This window comes from Cydia splendana, chromosome 10, assembly GCF_910591565.1.
Source record: "Cydia splendana chromosome 10, ilCydSple1.2, whole genome shotgun sequence".
Lineage (NCBI taxonomy): Eukaryota > Metazoa > Arthropoda > Insecta > Lepidoptera > Tortricidae > Cydia > Cydia splendana.
The window spans coordinates 18,851,199-18,878,857 of NC_085969.1; the positions used below are offsets into that span (position 1 = coordinate 18,851,199).

A 27,659-nucleotide genomic window follows, 5' to 3' on the forward strand; every position below is an offset into this window, starting at 1 on the left:
AGTTTTATCATTCTCTTATTTTAGAAGTTACAGGGGGGGGGGGCACATTTTACCACTGTGGAAGTGTCTTTCGCGCAAACTATTCAGTTTAGAAAAAAATATATTAGAAACCTCAATATCATTTTTGAAGTTCTATCCATATCCATAGATACCCACACGTATGGGTTTGATGAAAAAAAAAAGTATGGGGAACCCCCAATATTTATTGTTTTTTTTTTCTATTTTTGTGTGAAAATATTAATGCGGTTCACTTACCAAGTTTCAACAGTATAGTTCTTATAGTTTCGGAAAAAAGTGGCTGTGACCTACGGACGGACAGACAGACAGACAGACATGACGAATCCATAAGGGTTCCGTTTTTTGCCATTTGGCTACGGAACCCTAAAAATGCTTTGCGTTGCAATTCAATGACTACCTAATCTCCTACTCCTTCCCTGAACTTGAATGAAGTGGTGGGGGGTGGGGGGATAACGCATGGCCACTTGGCCAGTAGTAGGGACAGTTTTTGACCGACCGCTGATTGTGTTGCACAGGTACATTCGATGAATCATCAAGATCGCGGGCGCCGATCGAAGTCTCGGTCTCGACTGCTTCAGCTCGCGCTTCTGTCTTTGAGGAAAAACAATTTGAATAAAAGTAAATAGGTTTTTTTTTTACCTTAAAAGCATCGGATTTATAGTAAATTTTATTGCGAATCGAGTCTGCACTTTTGTCCTTGAAGAAGAGTGAAACGTTTTTTATTTTTTGTTTAGTTTTTTGTGATCGGGATCTTGTGGGAAGAAAGCTTAAGTTTATAATCGCTGATTGGAATCAGTCAGTTGATAATCAAGTTTGCACTTGTTCTCGGTGAAAAGTAAAATAATCATGTGGTATTTTTTGTTAAGGTCAAGTTCCTAAAACTTTACTGATAATTAATGTGAAACCGAAGTACAGTCAAGTGTAAAAATATGTCTAGGAAAAGTACTTACCTAAATCGATTGAACAGTTTTGGTTATATTTGGTCCAGTTTTTATTACTGAGGCTTTAAATATGTACCTGTTACGTGCGTTCCAATTAATATTTTGGTAATTAAATAAAAGCTGCTGAATACTGCATAGTTTGCGATAAGGATAGGGACTGATAAGTATTGTAAACAATCTTTTGGGGTTGGTGTTTTAACACAATCAATAAATCTAATAATAATACCCAGGTAGATATAGATAGTTAGATACTCATAAGTTCGAGTCATTTATTATTATGTTTTTGTTTTGTAAGACTTAGCTTATCATTTGGTCAAAAGGACGTTATCCTAGTCGTTTATTAATTAAAATTGGTAAGGTAAAAAACATAACTTGCCATAAAATATTAGACAGTAACACCAACAGTGAGAAAACAAAATCAACAACTCAAATTATTTTGATTCTTTGTTAGAGATGAAACGTATGGATTGTGAAATAGTATATTATTAATTGATGTCCTTGACAGTCTAGACAGGCATAATCAATGCCAGAAAAAGGTTACCTCTTGAATGCACAGACCTTATAATTAAGGCATATACGGATTATACGGGTCGTATAATAAAATCCTCGATAGGTGACCAAATTGCTTACGAATGCGGGAGGATTTTAAACTTCTGCTGTTCTATTTATACTTTTTTAAATATATTTTTTGGTTCAGTAAGCTGCAATAACATCTTGATCTACGAAGCTCGCAATTATGACTCTTATGGAACTGCACATAAGATTCTATTTTTGCGTGTTGCGAGTGGCGCGTTTTTAGTTTTCTTTCACGATCTTTCCGAAACCATAAATTTTTGATGAATGAAATTTTTTGGTCAAATCACTAGCTCTTTAGGTCCTCTATTATTGACCTTCGTTTGATCCTCACACGACAGTCACGACACACAGTGGATCGAAATGACTAAAAAATGGACATTCGCATTTTTTTTAAAACCCTATTTAAAAAAATGCTTTTCGGTTGAAAATGATGTACTTAAGGAATAAAAAATGTCGTATAATTTTTTTCAAAATAAGGCTTATTTAAAGCAGAAAAAAATAAAATCTGTTTTTTTTTTTATTTGATGAAACTGAAAAATAGGTATCTTATTATAAGAAAACCGTTACCGATCCCGCTTTCTAACCTATTCTCCTACTTAAAAACAGTAGAAAATAGTAAACAGCTTATCTCGGTAGGTGCCCGTTTTTTTTATAGTCCAGTCAAAAGTCAGTACGAAACAAAATTTTTCTTAGTGTTTTATTTTTTTATTTTCAATAGTTTAACGGTATATTAATGATAATTTAGTGTAAATACGACATCATCATACAATGCCAATTGAACGCAATGAATCATACCTAAAGTGCATATTTTGGTCAGAGAGATGACATGATGGTGTATATATACATATATATATGCCGTAAGTGCCGTAACTACTCTTTATGACGTAGCCTTTAATTTAAAGCAACGTGGTTTTTTAGTGCGTATTATAAAATAAAGTAGTTGTTATGAATTATTATGCAATTCCCATTTCTACCTAATTTTTTCGTTATACTAGGGCTGCTATGGCATACTTGGAAAAAAGTAGCCCTCAGGTAATGCTTACTATTACCAAAGAGAATAGATAGTATAGAGGGGTCCTGTCATGGTAAATTTTGTAGTCACAGTAAATTTACTGCCATCTATCGACACACGACTTTACCCAAGCTTGATTTTTCAAAACCAGTTCAAAATCTCTACGATGGCATAGAAACAATCATAAAAGCTAGCTGCTTAACATCCAAAGTAACAGAAAAAGAATACAAAAGAAACGCGATAATGACAAGCGACATAACTGAACAAATACGCCTAAGACAACAGCTAAAAAACAAAGAACATAAAACCAAAGAAGAAAAAAACAAACTCTCTATGCTCTATAGAAATATAAACAAAAATATTAAGACAAACATAGAGAAGTTCCGATTAACTACACTAAGTAATTATCTTCATAAAACAGGTGGTGTCAACAAAGCATACAGGAAACTTAGCAATACAAAACAAATGATGACTCAATTAAACTCTAATTCAGGCTCTACTGTAACCAGTCGCAAAGAAATATTAGAAATAGCTACAGATTTCTATAAAAACTTATACCAAAAAGATAAACATGAAGCAACTCTCCCTGTCCAGACCCAAACCCCAGTTCAACCCAGAAATACGGACAGCGTCCCACCCTTCACAGAGAACGAAATAGAGCACTCCATAAAGAAGCTGAAAACTGAAAAAAGCCCTGGACCCGATGGCATAAACAATGAAATAATAATCGCCGGAAAGGAAGCACTTGTAAAACCACTAACTAAAATATTTAGCAAAATATTAGAACAGAAGGAGCTACCTAAACAGTGGACAATGGCTGAAATATCACTAATATACAAAAAAGGCGATGCAAAAGAAATTGCAAATTATAGACCCATCAGTCTTATGTCTTCGCTCTACAAATTATTCTCCTCGTCTCTTCTACGCCGGATTACAAGAACGGTGGAAGAAAACCAACCCGTCGAGCAAGCTGGCTTCAGGCAGGGCTTCTCTACAGTGGACCATATCCACACCCTAAAGAACATAATAGAGAAATACAACGAGTACAGAAAAACGCTCTACATCGGTTTTGTAGACTATTCCAAGGCCTTTGATTCAATTTCACATAACTCTATATGGAACGCACTAGCAGAGCAAGGCGTGAACACTACCTATATCGAGATTATTAAGGAGCTCTACAAATCAAGTACTGCTAGAGTTAAAATAGAAGTACCAGGATCACTTTTTCAGGTTGAAAGAGGGGTAAGGCAGGGAGACCCGCTATCTCCTAAGTTATTTATTGCGGTCTTAGAAAGCGTCTTCAGAAGATTACGTTGGGACCAGGTTGGGCTGAGAATACACGGCACCCTCTTGTCCCACTTGAGGTTCGCAGATGATATAGTCCTGCTGTCTGAAAACCCTGAAGAATTACAATACATGTTCTATTCACTTAACGTACAGAGCAAAGCTATTGGTTTGGAGATTAATCGAGACAAAACTAAAGTTATGACTAATAGAGAAAGTAAAGATATTTGGCTTGAATCAACGCTTTTAGAGTATGTTCACAGCTACATATACCTGGGTCACCAAATCTCGTTTACAGACACCACAGAAAAGGAAATCGACCGAAGAATAGAAAATACCTGGAAAAAATACTGGAGTATGAAAGAAATATTTAAAAGCACAATAAATACGAGTCTAAAAACGAAAGCTATGAATATTTGCTTACTACCATGTCTCACTTACGCTTGTCAGACCTGGTCCTTAACCAAGAAAACCATGCAAAAAATCAGAACATGCCAAAGAAGCATTGAAAGGAGCTACACGGGACTCACGTTAAGAGATAAAGTGAGACATTCGAAAATAAGGCAACAAACGAAAGCTAGAGACGTCATTGAACAAATTTTACAACTAAAATGGCGATGGGCAGGGCATCTGCAAAGAAACATAGACGACAGATGGTCAAAAATGGTTACAAACTGGCATCCAATGGGTTGCAAACGAAAACGAGGACCACCTAAGAAACGCTGGAGCGACGATCTGGCAAAGGTTGCTGGAAAAACATGGAGCAGACTAGCTACAGACCGCAGAAGATGGAAAAGCATGGAGGAGGCTTTCACCGCTACAGGCGGTCCTTACATTAAAATTTTATAAATATATAACTAGATATTAAATTAATCAAATAAGAATTACGTGACATAAATAATTGATAAAACATTAATTTCATTGAAAATCTATAATGCATGTGTCTATCTAATTCGAATAAGTAAAAAAAAAAAAAAAAAACATTGAATTGACATAATAAATTAGAAATTTACATCTATAAGTAATCTGTAATGTAAGGAATGAAATAAAGCTCTTTTTATTTTATTTTATTTTTATTTTTATCGACACACGACTAAAACTCAAAATGAAAACGTGTAAAATTATCAAAAAAATGTATATACATGGATAAATGATTTTATTTTTATATCATTTTGACCCATGTTCATTAACTGATATATGTGTTAAATATGAAACGGTGTCGTCGCGCCATCTAGCCGAGCATAGGCCAAAGGTGTGTGCGCCATCTATCCGAGAATGGCTTTTTCTTGATTTCCGAGGCACGTTTTTTCCTTAGACTTTATTCATCTTATACGAAGTTACATATGTCTTATGTCTTTGCTATTACTATACATTGCTTAATAGTATCTTGATATATGAGATGAGTAGTTATACATTTTCATAATTCATTTATTTGCATAAGATAGTGTACATGCAGATTCATATAGGTTTACACATAAGTAGGAATCGACTACCTCATCGCATAGTGACATGCAAAATAATATAAACTTAAGGAGTTTTAAGGACTATCCATCTTGTCTCTTTCTCGTATGGAATACATATGGAGTCTATGTAAAAGAACGCCATGTACTGTTCCCGAGTGAAATACCACTGACGTTACATAGATATTTATTGGTTCCAGATGCCTCTAACACCATGGACAAAAGAAACCGCTCCCTGCTGCAGCTGCACCAGCATGATATCGTCCGGGACCTGGACGTCACCTACATTATAGACAAGCTGTACCAAGAGAACGCCATCTCCAATGAGGATATCGAGCACATATCCAACTTGGTAAGTTTACACCAATAGTCTTCCCACTAGAAGCGACATTCTGAAGAACGCCAGGGTCTGGTTAGGGATCTATCAAGTTGTACCAACGCACATCGTTAGAGACCTCGACGTCACCTACATTATAGACAAGCTGTACCAGGAGAACGCCATCTCCAACGAGGATATCGAGCACATATCCAACTTGATAAGTTTACACCAATAGTCTTCCCACTAGGAGCGACATTCTGAAGAACGCCAGGGTCCGGTTAGGGTTCTATCAAGTTGTACCAACACGACATCGTCCGAGACCTGGACGTCACCTACATTATAGACAAGCTGTACCAGGAGAACGCCATCTCTAACGAGGATATCGAGCACATATCCAACTTGGTAAGGCATAGTTCTCCACCGAATAGCCTCTAATGCCAATAAATGGCACAGGCTGCCCAAAATAATTTCACAAATCAACCCTGACATTTCTTGCGTTCCTTCGGACATTACAGATGTACTGCATAATTATTATCCATCGTATTTTCACGGAAACTTACGAACGTGTCTTGCTATTTCAGTCAGTCTCGGTACAAAAAGTACTGATATTGACTGAACTAGCATGACAAATATAAACGTCTCCGAGGAAATACGACGGAAAACATTTATGTACTACATCACATCTGTATATGTGTCGAAGTCTAGTCAAAGGTCCCACTTTGTCGTTTACCATAAAGATGAGATTTGCTTGTATCTTTGTACGAATAACCTGTCAAAGCGTCCTTATCGCAAAGTGGGACTTTTTGCTTGGAAACGACACATATAATTTACATATTCAAATTTTCAGACAAACCGTGTCGACCGCACCCGCTACCTAATCGACACGCTCCTCCAGAATGGCAACAACGCGGCCTACCAAGCCTTTGTAGACAGTCTGTTCAAGGACCACAACTGGCTATGGGAGAAACTCCAGTTAGACCTGAATGAACCAATGGTTAACGCCAGTTTCGAGGACAGCCTTAGCAAAGGCGACGTGCCGAGGTTGCCGGATCATTATGTCCAGAGGGTTGCTGTGGTAAGTCTCTTAGTTAATTCAGTTGTCCATTATCAATTCGACACGCTCCTCTAGAATGGCAACAACGCTGCCTACCAAGCCTTTGTAGAAAGTCTGTTCAAGGACCACAACTGGCTATGGGAGAAACTCCAGTTAGACCTGAATGAAACAATGGTTAACGCCAGTTTCGAGGACAGTCTTAGCAAAGGCGATGTGCCGAGGTTGCCGGATCATTATGTTCAGAGGGTTGCTGTGGTAAGTCTCTTAGTTAATTCAGTTGTTCATTATCAATTCGACACACTCCTCCAGAATGGCAACAACGGGTCCTCTTCCTACAAAACCGATGTTTGACAGCGATGCATGGACGAATCATGCTGCCCCTTTCTAATGTATGACACTATCCCTATCGGCTATTTAGGGTTGTCAAAATTCATTTTCTTATCTGTGGTCGTGCACGCAAAGGGACTTCAAGTTGTGTCAACCCTAATAATTGTTCGGAGCAATGCTGAGCCGAACAGAGCCGAGATTGCCCGAAGGCAGGTGTGTCTCCACACTGCAGTCTGTTCAAGGACCACAACTGGCTATGGGCGAAACTCCAGCTAATCTGGAATGTACCAATGGTTAGTGCCACTTTTGAGGACAGCCTTAGTAAAGGCGATGTGCCAAGGTTGCCAGATCTTTATGTGTTAATTCGTAACATTTGTTCTTAGGAATCACCTTTGCAAGTCTGGGTGCAAGTATGAATGAGAAGTTTTACGACCCCAGTCGTCAGTTTGAATTGCCGTTAGTATAGCCCTGAAGAAAACTGTTAGTTATTATTGCGGTAGCCATGTTGTCTCGCAAATCTTCCTTAGTAATAAACAGTAATAAGAACACCGCTTTCACAGCTGTTTGGTGCCATTCCACAGTTATAATTGGTCAAACCAAATTGTCAGTCAGTAAGAACCAGTAAAACTATACTCATCCTTTTCTTTTGGGTGCTAGTACTAGTGTAAGACAAGTATAGTATGATTCTCTCTGTCTATGATTGAAATGAGACAGTCCTTTGACAAACTATAGTTTCTAATAGAACAATTCGTTACAGGAAAATGAAGTGGTCACCAAGCTCCGAAGTCTCGCGCGCCACAAGATCTTGGCTCTCCACGGTATGCCAGGGTCCGGAAAGACTTCCGTGGCCATTGGCGCCCTCCGGTACAACCCCGACCTCATCAACACCACATTTAGCGGCGCCGTGTTCTGGCTCAATTTCGGCAACTGCAAGACTGAAGACGACATCCTAAGTTTACAGAACAAGTGAGTTTACAAATCGTTTTCGTTGGTTTCCTACCATGCTCGAATTAATGATGAGTGCTTACCAGCGATGAGGTATTTTAATATTGTTGAACACTGTTTTATTCTTCTTAAAATCGTATTATGTAGATTGTATGTAGACGTAGATTCCCTGTAGTGTGAATGACAAAAATGCATATATAGTGGAACCTCGCTAACTCGAACCTCGATAAGACGGTATCCTCGTTAACACGAAATAAACTGCCATTCCCTTTTCCCTTCAGAGCCTAAAACCTCCATAACTCGAAAAATGAAATTTGACCTCTACAACACGAAGTTTTTGGCGTTCCCTTGAGATTCGTGCTAATCTCTGGCTGTTCACACTGCCCACTTTTGTCTCCTCCAAAGAAAAAAAAACTCACTTATCGTTCAATAGAACGTATAACGATAAGTGAGTTTTTTTCTTTGGATACTGATATCATTCTCCGTTTCAGATTATACCGCAAAGCATCATCCTCAATGTACGTCCACAACTCGTACATGAATTCTTCTATCTCCATGTCCAGCATCGGATCCAACGCGGACAGCCAATCGCTGTCCAGCTACGAGTGGACCTGGCAGGTAGGATGACCACCGATTTTCAGCGAATATGACGAGCTGTATTTCCAATGCCACGCGCGTACATCATAATTATTTTCCATCGTATTTTCACGGAAACGTACGAACGTGTGTTGCTATTTCAGTCAGTCTCGGTACAAAAAGTACTGACATTGACTGAAGTAGCATGACAAATACGAACGTTTCCGATAAAATACGATGGAAAACAATTATGCACTACATCTGTATACGGATATCAGATATACGGCGTGTGCCCGACAAAGATTTTCATTCTGGCTATCTGACCATGTCCAATAGGCCAAATAGGGGAATCCAAGAAAAGTTTTCTTGAATAGTTCTTGTTTTATTTCTTTTATAAGGATGATTATGCACCAAAACCTAATAAATTACTAAGTATTTTTAATAGTATCTAACGAATTTGACTATCCCTTAAAATAGTAAATCTAACCTTGTAACTCTACTTTCAGGAACTACGGGACAGACTCAAAGCACAGTTCGCTGAGAACGTGCTAAAAGATGCCCTCCTAGTGTTAGATGAAGTCAGTGAGAAGAGATACCTGGAGGCGTTCGATATCGGGTGCAAGATACTGATCACTACGAGGGACACGGATGTCGTGGATAATTTCCAAGCACAGATCATTAAGGTAAATATTATATTAACAGTTTTGAATGATTGCGGTTAGTTTCACTGAACTTTTATACACTCACAGACAAAACTACACAACTTTGACACCCACCCGCTATCTTCAGTTACCCGTGATCTTGTTCACGTAATCGTCATGTAACCGCGTCAAAATATCGGGAGCTCAAAAATATGATATAATAAGGTAGTCACGGTCCATATCCCGGTCGATATAAGTTTAGTGAAATATTATATTACATCGTCCACACTATCTCTGTATCTTTGGGTATGTAAATAATTTATACATTTTCGGGTAGTTATAACATTTATTGGTTAACTAACCAAATACAAAACCGCCTGCATCTGGCACTGAACGACCTGACTTTATACTACATTGTTTGATCATGTAATGTTTTCATATACTCTCAACTGCCTTAAGGAGGCATTTGAGGGTAGGTTTTATTTACTTTTATTTAAATACCTAAAGATACAGAGTATAATAACTGACAACTTTTACATCTTAATAACATAAGGGGTCATCCATTAATTACATCACACGTTTAGGGGGAGGGAGGGGGTCAAGAAAATGTGACATATTGTGACATGGGGGAGGGGGGAGACACAAACTTTGTGACGTCACTTTAAATTCATCAGTAACCGAAAATTTATTTAAATCATTTTATTCGCTGTACATTTAAAAAACAAGTTTTTAAAACGATAATCGTTTTTATTCGTATAATTTTCTTTCCTAAGCAGTTTTGGGTTATAAAATTACTAATATTTATATCGTCAAAAATATTTTGATAAATTATTAATAATACTTACTTAGGTACTTACTTAATTCGATTTGGCGATTTCGTAGAAAAAATGTGACGTCACACTAGGGGGGAGGGGTTTGCCAAATGTGACCAAGTGTAACAAAGAGGGGGGAGGGGTCAAAAAACCTAGAAATTCGTGTGACGTAATTAATGGATGACCCCTAATGTTCACCGACTTTTGATGAAGAAGTGTTTGTAGTACACTTTTTACAATAGTTACTTACGTGTATATACCGTTTTTGTAATGTAACATGCAATAGAGTTAGTTTTTGCTACGTAACAGTTGTATAACAACAATCACACTTTCAACTTACAAAAGTAAAAAGAAAAACTGGATTACAGATTTCTTTCATATACATAGATATAAAAACGGGACTTCCTGCTCTTTGCAAGTCTGAAAACATAGTTTATGTGTGCCCGCTTGGCTGTCTACCCATCGCTTTCGACCTGCGCGATATCGGATCAGCAACGAGAACCAGAAATTTAATTTTAAATTTAAAACGTAAATATTGATTTTCGACTGGCAATAAACTTCTAGAATTAGGGTTGATTTCTTAGATCCGAATTATAAAAAAATAAATGTTCTTTGCTTTGTATTAAAACTGGTCTACTCTTACAGATAGGAAACAACTTCGAAGAGAAAGAGTCCCTAGAACTCTTCGCTTCCTGCTTGGACGTGGACGTAAGCATGTTACCGCGTCAAGCCAAGAAACTACACGACATCTGCAAAGGCAACCCCTTTACCATCGCGCTGTTGGGCGCCATTTTGTCAGAGAACAGGCAGAGTTTGAACCATGACAATAGTAGATGGACTTATTACGTGAATAAGTTACAGAAGAAGGAATTCCTGTTGTGAGTATCACCAAATTAGTTGTTCCATCTTTGACAGAAAAAGTAAAAAAAATACGATTCTCGCTCTTTTTTGCGCTCCCTTCAGTTTCTCTAACCCCTTACCGTCTGTCCCGCTTACACTTAAGTTCTGTATGTTTGTTGCACTTAATATCTACATGTAGAAGGTCAATAAAAAAAAACAACGGGTTGCACTCCGGGAGAAGTGAGAACTCAATGACTAGTCTAAAATGTCTGCAGCACTATGTATAAGTGACCCATCCTCCTTTCTATTGAAAAACTTTAGTTCCGAAATTGCTGGCCAGTGAGCTTAAATTTGTAGCATTAATTGTTTAAAATTCGTATAGAAATTGTAAAGTTACCTTGCAGACCTCGCATCTAAATATATTTGGTCATGATATTTTGAGTTTTATTCACCAGTACTAGAGTTCACTTTTATTAGCGATTTCATCAAGATGTAGCTTTATTGAATTATATTGGAGTGACATAAAGTTATGTAACTGTTAGTTATGTAACGGAATGCAACCCGTTGTTTTTTTATAGGTTTTGGTTTGTGGCCCGCTGAATTATATAGTAATTTTCTCACTTTAACTCTACCCTTCCAGTTTACCGCGGCACGACAATCCGATCAAAGTCTGCATAAACGCGCTCGACTCCGCCACACTGCCGCTATTCAAAAAACTCGCCATACTCCCCGACAACGCTAAAGTCACCGCTAAAGTCATCGGCCGCCTCTGGGACAAAAACGACTCAGAAGTCGAAACTATCATGAAAAAGCTCCGTCGGAAATGCCTTATAATGGAAGATTACAACTACGACGAAAGAATGTACGTTTATGAAATACATGACTTGATTATGAACTGTCTAAGATCGTCGCTAAGCGAGGATGAAATGAAGAAAACTCATGCAGAATTCCTAAAGAGATACCACTATGATAACATTAATACTACACCGCTAGATATAATCGATGACGGTTATATAGCCTTCTATATCGGTTATCATATATATAACACTAAGAATTCTAATAATAAGTGGAGTTTGTTTCATAAGTTGTTCTTGGATTTGAAGTTTTTGGGGAATAAGGTGAAGTTGACGGGACCGGGTGATGTTATATTGGATTTGCAGAAGTATGAGGAATTGATTGTTGAAGATGTAAGTTTAGTCTTTATTACCTAAAATTAACAATTGGCTGTGTTAGGTTAACATTTTTTTCGAAATGCGCACTATCTGTAGATACAGGCATGGTTTTTAATACTCATTCTTGACTGAAATTTTCCATTAGAAACTGCCTTTTAAGCATATAACATTTTTAACTGGTACCTTTGATAGTGCTTCTTCAAAGACACTTATAATTTTATCTGGAATTTATATTAGGTAGGTATCAATATCCAATACCTTTAAATTCAAAATACACTCAGTAATTAAAAGGATTTTTTATTACAAAATTACCAGTTTTAACTACCCTTGTGTGTATTGAACTATTATTATAATTCCAGGACCTAGACAAAGACCTACTGCTAGCTCTGAAGGTGTTCCTAGGCACCCACGGCATAGACCTTTACCGGTACCCGTGCACGGACCTAGCGCAGAGCATATTACAACACGAGTCCAAAGGCATACTGTACAGTAAGGCGGCGGCGGTCGCACAAGAGAATACTGCTAAAAATGAACTTTATTTCGAGTTTCTGTAAGTATTTATAAGTTTTATAAATACTTTAATCCTTCATTCGGCACATTTGGTTAGGTTCAAGAATCCTTGGCGCTCAATAAGCTCTAGAATAATAAAAGAGGATTAATTGTTATGTCGAGTATTTTTTATGTTGTCAAATGTAGGGCTAAATAAACTTTGGTACTGTCAACATGAAATAGATAATGATAGCCTAAGCCGTGAAATATGTATTGCAATACACCCTTGCTATTATCGGAATAAGGATTACTTGTGGTGTGTTTGGCCACTTTGCTTGTAATTTTGTTGTCGACTGTACACACCTATAGCGATCAGTATAAGTTCATAATATAGTATTTTATATTTTTTAGGCACGAACAGAACGTAGAGGAGATCAAACATTCAACAATAGACCTTAAGGAGGAGAACATAAGATGCGTTGGTTTCCTCGGTGACTACGTTCTAGTAGGCACTCTATCTGGCTCTATAAAGGTGAGATTTTTTCTACGATTATTCCCTAAGGGCGATTTGCACCATCCCACTAACCCGGGGTTAACCGGTTAAACCTGGAGTTACCATGGTTACCAGTACAATTTGACACTGGGTTAACGGTTTAACCGGTTAATCCCGGGTTAGTGGGATGGTGCAAGTGGCGCTAAGAAGCACACAATTTGTATAATACAATGGCTTAATGGGGGTTAAATTTTTAGGCAGGATTACCACTACCTAACCATTAAACGTTTGATAGCCTAGCGCTAGTGGTAAAATAAGTAAATTTCAAGCGTCGAATCCTGTACCAATGGGGGTTTTAGAACTTATGTGCGGTTTTGATATGTATCAGTTGATTTTTCGCAAACCAAATATAAGAAAACTGGACTTATCCCACTAACACACTGGATTAATTCCAATGAGGTCTACTTTCCCCTCTAGCCTCTAGGTTGGAAGTTTATAAAAACCAAGTAAATATTTTTTACCAATAAAGAAACTGAACTCAAGTGCCAAGTGCCTTTGCTACATCTTGGGTATTGAGTGGACTCGAGGCTCCATCAGTGTGCCACGGGCTAGTGGGCTACGGCCAGGCCTTCGACTCTTCTCCTTCTTTTCAGTGGGCCAAAAGTAAGACTTCGTACAGCTTGGCAAACAAGAGTAGAAATTAAAAAGTGGCAACACTGTATTCCCGTTTTCTTATATAAATTGGTTTGAAAGGGACGACACTACAGTGTTGCCACTTTTTAATTTCTACTCTTTTTTGCCAAGCTGTAGTTTAGACTAACCTAAACTCGTTTACGCAGATGTTCAACATATCAACGAACAACCTGACCAAAGAGCTCCCCGGCAACGGCTCGCCCATCAAGTGGGTCGGAGCGTGTCCCGTCAACCCGCCCGTCGTGGCCGCGCTCGCCTTCGACGGCGTCCTCACTGTGTGGTACGTCGACGACGTCGAGGCGGACACGGATACTATCGTCGAAGAAGGTAAATATGAAATATAATATACCTCATGGATTTCTTGTTCAACATATCAACGAACAACCTGACCAAAGAGCTCCCCGGCAACGGCTCGCCCATCAAGTGGGTCGGAGCGTGTCCCGTCAACCCGCCCGTCGTGGCCGCGCTCGCCTTCGACGGCGTCCTCACCGTGTGGTACGTCGACGACGTGGAGGCGGACACGGATACTATCGTCGAAGAAGGTAAATATGAAGTATATACCCCATGGATTTCTTGTTTAGCGATGAGGGGCTGAAGGGGATGAAGTTAAAATTGCTTATGAAGATTCTAGATAGAAAAAGCCGAAAACGCGTTTTATGCGGGAAGCTTCTTAATATTGCAAAAATGTAGAAAATCTACAGCACAACTCGGTTAAGACCTTCGAGCAACACGGAAGGGAGGCGGCATTCGCACTATTTCCCCTCTGCCGAGGTACAAGATTAGCGCGTCAATCTAATCTAGCGCGGGTAATAAAACTAGTTGCACTTGGATTTTTCACTAGACCGAGTCAAGACGCGCGCGTGAACACTGCTGCACAAAAATGCCTGTTTGCTCGGTTTTTTGTTATAAAAAGTATGTTAAAAGCGCGCGTCGAAATAGACAACTAGTTCTCCCTGAACCTAAATTAACTATGTATAAAAACGGGCCCCATTACCAGTCGATAAAAATATATAATAAAATCCCAGATTCTATTAAAGACGTTGAAACTTATAATATGTTTCGAAATAAACTGAAATCGTGGTTAATTGATAAATCATTTTATTCTTATCAAGAATTTATGGCATCTGACAATAGTGATAACGACTGAGAATTATAAATTTTACAAAAACCAATAACTTTGTCTCAATGTAATGGAATGATTAAATGAAGTATTATTATAAATGAATTGACATAATTATTATTATAAATAAATTGACATCATTATTATTATATAAGAATTTACATTATTAGTGGTATTGTATCGCTTAGTGTTAGTATGACTCACGACAGCTTAAATTCGATTATTAATATTTGACATCATTGCATTATATAAACAAGTATAGCATTTAAATTCGTATTGATTATTATTAGTGTTAATTAGATTCCTTAATTATTATTTACTGTGATGAAACTAACTAGATATTAAGCAATACATAATATGTTTTATAAGGTAAATTTAAGTATGTATTTAGCTATTAAGGTTAACTTGCCATACCCTATTAGGGTCCATGCTGTTCAATTAAATTTAAAATACCATCTGTAAATACCATGGAATGCAATAAATAAATGAAATGAAATGAAAAGAGGTCGGGGACATCAAATTTACAAAAAGAAAGTGTTACATTTCACATGTAATATTTTTTTTTACATATCATACGTTTAATTACATTCAAACACAATTATTATATTTTAGTCTCATGTAATTGTTGGATTTATTGATTTTGCTCGCTCAGTACAAATTGCGGATCGGTCGAGCGACAAATCCGACTTCTCATCTCTCAGAATCTTCGAGCAACACGGAAGGGAGGCGGCATTCGCACTATTTCCCCTCTGCCGAGGTACAAGATTAGCGCGTCAATCTAATCCAGCGCGGGTAATAAAACTAGTTGCACTTGGATTTTTCACTAGACCGAGTCCAGACGCGCGCGTGAACACTGCTGCACAAAAATGCCTGTTTGCTCGGTTTTTTGTTATAAAAAGAGGTCGGGGACATCAAATTTACAAAAAGAAAGTGTTACATTTCACATGTAATTTTTTTTTTACATATCATACGTTTAATTACATTCAAACACAATTATTATATTTTAGTCTCATGTAATTGTTGGATTTATCGATTTTGCTCGCTCAGTACAAATTGCGGATCGGTCGAGCGACAAATCCGACTTCTCATCTCTCAGAATACAATAACATACTTCAACGAAAATGTGTTAGTGTGCGTGTTGTGACACTTGTCACTCGTCCGTACACAAAAAGAGATCGAGGTTTGCAAGATTTGTCTTTGACGTGTGTCATTTTCTATGTATTTGTGTCGTCATTACAGATTGGATTTTGTATGGAAGTGTGTGAGAAGTGCGACTGTGTGCACCTTTCCCCCCGCGAAAAATGGCAGAAAGATTTGTACGGTGAGATATCGCTTGGGCCCCTCCCTTCCGATGTGTCGGAAGCCGGTGTTGCTCGAAGCTCAGAATACAATAACATACTTCAACGAAAATGTGTTACCCAAGTAGCATTGCAAGCTGTATATAAGCTGTATTAAAGTTTATTTGTATACTATAAGCTGTACAGTTAGGCTGTACAAAGGCTGTATAAGCGCTTATACAGCCCTTATAAGTAAAAAAAGGGCCCAAATTATACAGCCTTTGGCGTTATTAGAGCTGTAGAGTAGCTGTATAAGCAATACATAAGCTGCATAATAGCTGCATTACAGCTATATTTCGGTGTAACAGGAAACCTTAACACTACAGATAATCTCTTATAAGTACGATATAAGAATATAAGTTTTAAATGAGTTATAGGAAAGAATTACAAGAGAATAATAATCATTTAAGAAACTAAAATGTCTTAATCTTGTTCATTCGTAATATAGTAATGGCGACAATAAAGTGTTATAGTGGATGGTAAAAGTAAAAGTAAATATTATACAGGACTTGAATGGAATTTTACATTATTGGTAAGTGCGGATTATTATTTATTGTGAACCTGTGTATCTTTTCTGGCAAAATATTTACGCGCCTGCAAAATAACAAAGAGAAACCATAAGGAAAATATCAAAAATCGGTAAAGTTACTGTTTGTTTTTAAGGTTAGAGTATCAAAAATATTTATAAATATTAATTCTAAGGCGAAACAATTTATTCTAGCTGGTAATCATAACACGGCGTTAGTCTGCTAAATATTTGCAAGTATTTCTTTAATTATATTTACAAATACGTTTTTTTTTATTGTAAAATGGCGACAATTTTTAAACAGCCTACAGGATAGTTGGAGAGCATTATAATCTTAGTAGCTGTGCTGTGTAATAAATGGAGTGTCTTTTACAGCTTTTGTAATTAAAACAGCTTTATAATAGAATATTCGTATTCGTTTGGCTGTATTTCGGTTCTCCGTACATAAGTTATAATTCTCTTTAGAGATCCGTATAAGAAATAAAAAACCTGTACTGTAACTGTCATTAATTAAAAACATTCGTAAAAACTAAAAAACTAAAACTAGTGCCTACGTCAAATCATGGGATTAGTTGTCAAGCGGACCCCAGGCTCTCATGAGCCGTGGCGAAATGCCGGGATAACGCGAGGAAGAAGAAGACTGTAACTGTCATATATTCCTTTAGTTTTATAATACACTTATTTTCAGAAATCATTACACTACTATACTTATACGAGTGTAAAATTACGCCAAAAGATTGTTATAAGCGACTCTATCAGTAATACAGAAAAAAGCTGTACTATAGCTGCCATTTATTCATTTGGTTTTATAATACCCTTACAGACAGAAGTTATACAACTACTATTCTTATAGGAGAGTAAGATTACGCCATAAGAAATAGCTTTAAAACGGGGTTGACAGATACATTTGTACAGCTACAAGTGCCAAGTGATACTACAATACAGCCTGTATACAGCTTTTACGATAAAATTAGCTTGTAGTGTTTCACAACACTTAATGTTTTAAAACGGAGTTGACAGATACTTTTGTACAGCTAAAAGTGCCAAGTGTTACTACAATACAGCCTGTATACAGCTTTTACGATAGAATTAGCTTGTAGTCTCTCACAACACTTTTAGTTTTATAGTAGATTTTTTATATTCTGATAAAGCACCCCATGCTTCCGCAGAATCCTTTATAATGATTTTATACAGCTTGAGCTGTATAATGTCTGTAAAGTACCTTTTATACAGCTTAAATCTTTTCTGACACTCTTATACGTCCCTTAAATCACTCTAAGTTCTTAATTGGCTGCTATATTGATGTTGCCGACACTTCCATGCTACTTGGGTTGTGACACTTGTCACTCGTCCGTACACAAAAAGAGATCGAGGTTTGCAATTTGTGTCGTCATTACAGATTGGATTTTGTATGTAAGTGTGTGAGAAGTGCGACTGTGTGCACCTTTCCCCCCGCGAAAAATGGCAGAAAGATTTGTACGGTGGGATATCGCTTGGGCCCCTCCCTTCCGATGTGTCGGAAGCCGGTGTTGCTCGAAGGTTAAGACAATTATTAAGATACCACGGAAAAAACTCGTTTTAAGCGGGAGAAGAAATTTTCGTTTTTATTATTATTATTCTTTTCTTTTTCTTTTATTTACGCTGTTGGTACAGTACGGATGTCTACCGTCTCCAATTCTCCCTCAATTGCTCAAAGGTTAACTGGAAGAGATCCCTTGAAGGGATAAGTTCGCCTTTGTACTAATGACGAATGTTATTTTTCCTGTTTTGTTTTGATTTTTGTACAATAAAGTGTTTTACTACTACTACTACTACTAGAACTTTTTAACTGTGCAATAATATATGAACACTACGGCAAAATTCCTTTAAGACCATTTTGAAGAGACTCACCGCCAAGAATAAGCTAGCACGCACTTACATTTGGTATTGAAAATGGGGTGTTTGGTTCTGAAAGTGTTAAACCCTTATGAATACACATAATAGCATAACATTCGAAAATTATTATTTGCCATATTATAAACCTTGTTATTAAGAGAAATAACGCACAAATTCGCTTGTCGGCAGACCCTGAGGAATTATACAACAACAATTACCCCGGCAACCTGATTATCACGCCAAAAATGGGCCCCTACATCGGCTGCCGATGGCTGAACGACTCCGAGATACTCGTCGCGCACACCGCCAAGATCGTCGTACTGTATGACCCTCAAGGGGCTCCGAGACACACTTACACGGACCTTGTGGAGAGGGACAGAGAGTTGTTGTGCTGCGTACCCAGTTATGACGACAGGTAAGAGTTACATACTGTACTTTTGTATTATACTAGCGACCGGCAGGTCTAAGGCGCTAAAGGTCACTAAGGGGCCCAGGTAATACCGGTCAAAATAAATTTACAAGATCATAGAACTACGACAACCTAATAATCTCAAAATGGGCCCCTACATCGGCTGCCGATGGCTGAACGACTCCGAGATACTCGTAGCGCACACCGCCAAGATCGTCGTACTGTATGACCCTCAAGGGGCTCCGAGACCCACTTACACGGACCTTGTGGAGAGAGACAGGGAGCTGTTGTGCAGCGTACCCAGTAATGACGACAGGTATGAGTTACATACTGTACTATTGCATTATATTACCGACAGGCAGGTATAAGGCGCTAAAGGTCACTAGGGAGCCAGGTAATACCAGTCAAACAAGATTTACAAGATCATAGAACTACGACAACCTAATAATCACTCTCAAAATGGGCCTCTACATCGGCTGCCGGTGGCTGAACGACACCGAGATACTCGCAGGGGTCTAGTGGGGAGGGCCAAATTCGAGATTCGAGAAATGGCCTCCTGGTGGGTATGGGACACATTAAATATTTAACAGATGACAGCTGTCAAGTAGTACGAAGAGATGTCGTCCCATAAAAGTTAACATTTTTCCCACGCCATGCATTTTTTTCGTTAATATCACCCACGACTCACTAGTATCGCACATAACCGATATAAATAAAATTGTTTTTAATTATTTATTTATGTATTTTTTGTTTGCAGGTATTTGATAATGGCGTTGGCCAATAACAATAAGAACTATGTAGATGTTATCGATCTGAAGACTAAAGAAAAAGTGGTCTCATTAGAAGAAAATGATACTGTATTGGATATCATCACAGTGCCAGGTATGTTACATATATGTCATAATTATACTAAAATTCAGGCGGTGTTTACATTGGATGTCGGTATTTGTACTAAATAACGATGTTTGTTTTACCAATTCATGTGCATTTTTAGGGTTCCGTACCTCAAAAGGAAAAAACGGAACCCTTATCACTCGTGCGTCTGACCATCCCCCCCCCCCTTTATCTCCGAAACTACTGGCCCTAAAATTTTGAAAAATATACACAAAATAGTTCTTTACCTATAGATGACAGGAAAACCTATTAGAAATGTGCAGTCAAGCGTGAGTCGGACTTAATTACTTAGTTTTCGATCCGACCCCTACGTGTTTATTACGACATTTAATTCACGTTCCACATAAATAAATACATTGTTAATAATTGGGTAATGTACGGAATAGACATGTGTAAGTAATGCTCGTAATATCACAAATGAGATATCTCTCGAACACGTAATATGGCATTACGTATCACTCCGAAAAATCAACCATCACTTCAAACATCACTCATTACGCGAGCGCGAACGATCGGGCGAAGCGCGCGTAATAGATTCGATTCAATATAGATTGACGCGCCGATATAAATGGTCAGTTCAAGTATATGTATACACAGTCCGCGTAACGAATATTGCCACTTGTGATAGCGTCATGTTTTCTCGCCATGCCATCATTGCTATGTTATCCCGCTCGCACTCGCACTCAGTGCTCGCTCGCTCTCGCTCTGCGATGCTTTCGGCTATACCGAGCACCGGCGCGTCGTACCGAGTCACGGTACAAAACGGAACGCGTAATAGATAGACGCGCCGATATAAGACGCCATACAGTGCTGTAGATATGCGCTGCGTAATGTAGGTGATAGCTGTGATGGTGCCATGTCGCGCGCGTCCTAGCGCTGTTCGCGTTCCGGCGATGTACCGAGTGATGAGTGATGTGATATCTCAGTGTACCATTACGTTTTCGAAAAAGTGATGTGATGTAGCATTACTTTTTGAAGCACTGTTTCGCGCATGTCTAGTACGGAACCCTTGGAACGCGAGTCCGACTCGCACTTGGCCGGTTTTTAACCATATAATCTTGTATAATATGTGCTTGTACTTTATTAAATAATCCATTTCAGGCACACACCGAATAATAATTCTAACACCTAGAGAAGTGATAGAGCATGAACTAGAACTGAACGGACATCAAACCAGCCTCGGTATCTGCCGCACTCGCTCCATCATCACAGGTAAGATTATAGATTTAGGAATAGGGCAATTGCGCTAGTTTCCGTCTACCTCTAGTCTTAATCTACTTGACGGATTTGAATGTAAACCTACCTTGCCACACAAATTTGGACTTATTGCAATCCTTAATGTTTAAACAATAGATCTATCTACATAAAAATGATATATATATATATATGGCAAGTAGCAAATTAAAAATAAATTATATTAGTTGCTACTGACGGAGTAGCAACTAATATATTTTATTTGTGTGTAAAAATAGTGGATGAAAACTAGACCTGGACGGAAACTAGTGCAATGACCCTACATTCTCTTAATCTGATGCTTCTCATGACATAAAGTTGTCAAAATATTCGACAGTGATGTTTTTTTTGACACCAGGTGACGCAGTGCGGGCCGAGCTAACGTTCCTGTCGTTGGCGGTCAACAAGACTGGCTCCCTGTTGTTCATATCCACCGATGACAGTCGCATTATATGCGTCGACCTTAACAACTTGGCGAGGATCTTCGACCTTGAAAATCGGAGAGGGTAAGTCAAGAATATACTTCAGACAGCTAGAAACCAGCTGTCAAGGTCAACAATAAGACTGGTTCGCTGTTTGTATACACCAATGACAGTCGCATTATATGCGTCGACCTTAACAACGGCGAGGATCTTTGATCTAGACAATCGGAGAGGGTAAGTCAAGAATTTACTCCAGACAGCTAGAAACCACCTGGCAAGGTCAACAACAAATCAACAAAGACTGGTTCGCTGTTTGTATACATCGATGACAGTAGCATTATATGCGTCGACCTTAACAATTTGGCGAGTATCTTCGATCTTGTGAATCGAAGGGGGTTAGTCATGAAAGTTCTCTATACTCTAGAGTCTAGACTACTAACTACCTAACTATCATCAGACAAAGTTTCAATCGGCTTGCGATGACTAATTTTTTTGAAGAGTCGGGTGGCTTCTGTTCCTCAACCCACCAACGGAGCAGCAGCTGACGTTCACGAAGCTTCATAATACATCTCCCTCAACTACTCTACGAGTAGTTAAGGTACTCTACGAATACTCGTACGAGTACAGTCGCCTGTGTTAGATAAATGAATATTTTTTTTAAATATTAAATATTAAAAACTCAAAAATAATAGTAAATAATTATTTTCAAGGTAAAACTTGTCAGGAAGTTATTTATTTACTTTGATTCATAATTATGTTAAACTGCTTAATCAATAACTGGATACTATTTAAGTTTTAAGTAAGATAAATAAAATAATAAACTGATGTAATTGAAAATAAAACTGTTTTATTCAAGTAAATATTCCAATTTATTAACATTATCATCAACAACTTATAAACACAATCACTATTAGTTTATAATTCAGTAAAAGATGATTTAATTAATTATTAATTAATTAATCCATCTAATTAATCAAGTAAGTACATAATTATTACAATAATTACCAACATAGTATTTACTTAACTTTCAATATTCCTTTGGCGATGATTAACTCAGTGCTGCAGGGCAAAGCAGAATGCAGAATGCTCAAAGCAGAATGCAGAATGATGAATGATCAATAATGGATCGGTCGGTCCCTTTTATACCCATTTCTACCTGGCAACTGGTTGATCATGCCACTTGTCATTCGATAAGTGACGTCACAGAAGTAGTTTCTCATGTACCTCGTCCATTTATCGAATCATGCAGAATAAAACTATTAGAATATATTTTCAATAAACTCCGTTATACATAATTATTAATCAGTAATATTAATTCAAAATATAATTACTTCAAAGTAGTTCTGTTTCTCTTGTCAACGGTGGTTTCGTATCGTACCTACCCACATAAATAGCAAATTCTGTAAAATTCACGTAATGTTGTGTTAAGTGTTTAAATAGTGTAATATATTATCAACATTGAACGTCAAAGAGAAACAGGTCAGTTTTATACGTAATACAATTTGTACATAGAATAACAATATTCTAACACGGCCATACTGACATGTACTTCGTTCCCGAAGTACAAAATAAGATCAAATTTATAAGGATAAAAATTGTACTTATTTATTGCCACACCCGATGTGGGTATCATGTATTGAGACAATTTTATTGCTACTTAAAGTCCTGACAACTATGTACATATATAGTAAGCAAATGAAATTAAGAAGTATATAGATAAATAATGCTACTTCACGCACAATTTACTTTGTGTAATCAATGTATGATCTGCTTGAATGTTAGCCCCATAATCGACCAGTGAATGTGTGGGTATTGCCAAATACCTAGACATGCCAATTACATTCACCCGCTGCTAGTGAGACAATTGACACCAAGTATATGACCGACCAGCGGATACCAAATAAGTGTTGTGAGGGTATTGCCAGATACCTAGACATGCCAATTACATTCACCCGCTGCTAGTGAGACAATTGACACCAAGTACATGACCAACCAGCGGATACCCAATTAGTCTATCAGAAACAAAGAATCATAAATGCCAAAATAAAATACCAAAAATAAAACATTTACCTGGGGGTCATTCCACCGTTTCGGGTGTTACACTTGAACTCTTAAAATAAGGTTTTATTCGATATTGTAACAGGAACTAGGAGGTTATAACTATTGATTCATCTACTACTTTGATAATATTTTCTTTTCCTGTACACACATAATTAAAGTATAAGAGCAATAACGAGAGAATCACTAAAAAGTAGCTGTTTCGGGCGTTACGGGAATTGGCCTATACCTTCTGACCATCAGTACCAAAATGCATAATTTAGCGAATTTTGTCAAGTAACCTCCAGTTTTATTTATGTCAAGTAATAAAAGTTAGTATAGTCTACTGAAACACTGAAGTAACACTTAGTATCACTTTTCAATGAATTTTAATAAAATAAATTACCTGTTTCGGGTGTTACTCATGGTTCGTTTCGGGTGTTACGAGTACGAAATTAAGACAGATTTATACGAAATTATGGCTCATTTTATTGAAATTATTGTCTTTTTAATAAATATGATTAAAAACATAAGTAATAAATGCTGAATTATTATAAAATACATTGATCTTAACAATAAAAACTGTTTCTCGAAGATATCATAATAATTTTTCTTTCGATGCGAATATTACCGAAAATATTCACTTAATCAAAAAATGGTTGATGGTGACACCTATTCATTTTGAAAGATCTATCCAACGACACCCCACATCACAGGATTAAAGTCGCAAAAAAATTAAAAATATTTTGTACAGGAGCAAACCTAAAAAAAATTTTTTTTGTAGTTTTTGTGTTACTATTTTGTCGCCATGATTGATTTAAGTATCCTTGCCAAATTGCAGCTTTCTAGCACTAACCATCACGGCGAAAAGCCGGGGACTGACAGGCGGACGATCAACACGTTTCGGGTGTTACACAACTTCAAACTTTAAAACATACGACTAAAGCAGACGCTAAAACAACAACTATTACACATTTGCATAGGTTCACATCATAGCCTTTCTTTGGCAAAACATGTTTGGCTATAGTTAATTACGGGAAAAGTTACACATATTTTTATCTCTTTTTCGTTTCGGGTGTTACTTTGAGACCACAGTCTAGAATACTCTTCTAAAAACCGATTAATCCATGCTTTTTAATATTTTTAAAGACAAATTATAAAATTACGATATTTTACCTGAAATAACTGCGGGAAATTTGTAACAGTTTACAGTTACTTTCTTTTTAATTAGTCTTGCCAATATCGCTGTATAAAATTAGTTTTACGCCTATCATTTAAACGTTGCGATTGATCGCAACATCGTACATGAAAAACATGTAAAAATTGTTTTTTTTTCGGTTTTTTTTTTCTGACATGAAGGTTTGGTATGTTTTCTATGGAAATAGGTTAGTGTTGACTTCTTAAACGAATTTTCATTTTTGAACCCTTGGTAGCGTTTATTATGGAATGCCCCCTACATAACATGTACATAGCTTACTGTTTGATAAACTTTCCAAAAATCGCTCGGCCAAGCTGACGAATCATTGCACATTGTTTTAAACATAAAACAGTTGCTACATATCTTTCTGCTTGACGATAGCTTCGTGGTACACCAGGAATCTGCTCCACTGTCGCTTGTAGCGGGGTCAAAGGCGGAAAAAGCGATGTTCTTGTCTCTTCCGTGAGCACCGGAGACAGCTTTCAGAAGGGTCCACATCCGTGCTGCTGTGGAAAGCCACAGGTTCCATATTCGTCTGAAATTATATAAGTATATATGTAAAGTGTAGCTGGATACAATCCCACTTCTGATGTTAGATAAATGAATAATTTTTAAAAATATTAAATATTAAAAACACAAAACTGATAGTAAATATTATTTTCAAGGTAAAACTTGTCAGGAAGTTATTTATTTACTTTGATTCATAATTATGTTAAACTGCTTAATCAATAACTGGATACTATTTAAGTTTTAAGTAAGATAAATAAAATAATAAACTGATGTAATTGAAAATAAAACTGTTTTATTCAAGTAAATATTCCAATTTATTAACATTATCATCAACAACTTATAAACACAATCACTATTAGTTTATAATTCAGTAAAAGATGATTTAATTAATTATTAATTAATTAATCCATCTAATTAATCAAGTAAGTACATAATTATTACAATAATTACCAACATAGTATTTACTTAACTTTCAATATTCCTTTGGCGATGATTAACTCAGTGCTGCAGGGCAAAGCAGAATGCAGAATGCTCAAAGCAGAATGCAGAATGATGAATGATCAATAATGGATCGGTCGGTCCCTTTTATACCCATTTCTACCTGGCAACTGGTTGATCATGCCACTTGTCATTCGATAAGTGACGTCACAGAAGTAGTTTCTCATGTACCTCGTCCATTTATCGAATCATGCAGAATAAAACTATTAGAATATATTTTCAATAAACTCCGTTATACATAATTATTAATCAGTAATATTAATTCAAAATATAATTACTTCAAAGTAGTTCTGTTTCTCTTGTCAACGGTGGTTTCGTATCGTACCTACCCACATAAATAGCAAATTCTGTAAAATTCACGTAATGTTGTGTTAAGTGTTTAAATAGTGTAATATATTATCAACATTGAACGTCAAAGAGAAACAGGTCAGTTTTATACGTAATACAATTTGTACATAGAATAACAATATTCTAACACCTGCAATAATATGTTACACAACGAAGGCCGCAAAAATATCTGACTCAATCTTATTTGTAGAGCAATAAGAGCGTGTCACATATTTTTGCGGCCTTCGAAGAGTAACATATTATTGCAGGTGACCGTGCTCTACGAAATTTGCGCCTGGCTCGCGGACTAATAGTCCGTGTTCGTGGATTTACAATATTTTTATATAATTTACACATGTACATATTTGTGTATGGCCATAATTCTTACTGATATGGGGTCATCCATTAATTACATCCCACGTTTATGGGGTGGGAAGGGGGTCAAGAAAATGTGACATGTTGTGACAGGGGGGAGGCCCCGGAGTTACAAACATTGTGACGTCACTTTAACTTATTTAAATTATTTAATTCGCTGTGCAGTTAAATAACAAGTTTTTGGAACGATAATCATTTTTATTCGTTAAATTTTCTTTCCTAATCAGTTTTTGGTTATAAAATTACTAATAATTCTTTTTTCAAAAATATTTTGATAAAATATTAATAATAGGTACAACCTACTTAATTCGATTTGCCGATTTCGTGGAAAAAATGTGACGTCACACAGGGGTTTGCCAAATGTGACCAAGTGTGACAATGAGGGGGTAGGGGAGGGGTCAAAAACCTAGAAATTCGTATGATGTAATTAATTTAATCTAACATTCCAGCAATGTGATGTCCATGGCTGTGAGCGAAGTGTGGCACGACATCCTACCAGGGCCGGATGTCCTACTAACTGGGACGGGCACGATAGAAAACTGCGCCAAGGTGTGGCAGCTCGACCCCTCTTACGTGGCGCTGAATACTCAGAAGAATGGGTAAGGAACGGATCATTACAAATAATGCACTAATTACATGATTTTATAACCCTAATAATGCAATTGTAACATGATTTTATAGCCTTAAGTATAAAAGAATGGACTCATAATCAATAATCACTACAAAAATGCCTTTTAGGCCCAATGGGATTCTATTAAGAATTCACGCTATTGTTTGATTTTTTGTATAGTCTGTCCGTTTTTCTAAGGGTGGTATTCCACCTATCCAATTTCTTTGTCCAATGTGTATTGACCTCACATTTGCTTTCATGACGGAGTGAGACGCAGTGACATTGGACAAAATATTGGACAGGTGAAATACCACCCTAAGGTCAAGTACGCCATGGTAAATGTATGGCGAACTTGATCTCAAAAATCGAACAGGCTATAACATTACTTTATGGGTTGAAGGATACGCAGCGAATTTTTTAGCCAACCAGAAAGTCCTAACAGTATACGAAAACGCTCTATTTGATTTTACTCAGGAAAGTGCGACTAACGACAAAGTTCGATGTGAGTTTTGTGGAAGCCGTGTCGCCGCACACGCCGACGGGCAACGGCAGTCACAGCGTCCACGCCACGCCGAAAAGAAACAAGTCCTTCGCTCTACACTCCGAGGTAACCGTAAACGCACCCATGCCGCCATT

At 37.3% G+C, this 27,659-nt stretch overlaps 1 protein-coding gene across 1 annotated transcript in view; it reads left to right on the forward strand.

Annotated features, from left to right (window-relative positions):
• The window catches only part of LOC134794461 (uncharacterized), a 49,361-nt gene that overhangs the window by 10,633 nt on the left and 11,069 nt on the right, over positions 1-27,659 (forward strand). Inside the window, exons 2-18 of the mRNA XM_063766278.1 lie at positions 5,492-5,643; positions 6,458-6,685; positions 7,749-7,957; positions 8,428-8,554; positions 9,019-9,195; positions 10,611-10,843; positions 11,446-11,992; positions 12,337-12,527; positions 12,878-12,998; positions 13,799-13,969; positions 14,167-14,194; positions 18,700-18,925; positions 19,677-19,801; positions 20,915-21,025; positions 21,405-21,552; positions 26,863-27,012; positions 27,498-27,630. Of these exons, the coding sequence (XP_063622348.1) occupies positions 5,506-5,643; positions 6,458-6,685; positions 7,749-7,957; positions 8,428-8,554; positions 9,019-9,195; positions 10,611-10,843; positions 11,446-11,992; positions 12,337-12,527; positions 12,878-12,998; positions 13,799-13,969; positions 14,167-14,194; positions 18,700-18,925; positions 19,677-19,801; positions 20,915-21,025; positions 21,405-21,552; positions 26,863-27,012; positions 27,498-27,630 (3,063 nt within the window). The 5' untranslated portion in view covers positions 5,492-5,505. The remainder of the gene's footprint in view (positions 1-5,491; positions 5,644-6,457; positions 6,686-7,748; positions 7,958-8,427; positions 8,555-9,018; positions 9,196-10,610; positions 10,844-11,445; positions 11,993-12,336; positions 12,528-12,877; positions 12,999-13,798; positions 13,970-14,166; positions 14,195-18,699; positions 18,926-19,676; positions 19,802-20,914; positions 21,026-21,404; positions 21,553-26,862; positions 27,013-27,497; positions 27,631-27,659) is intronic.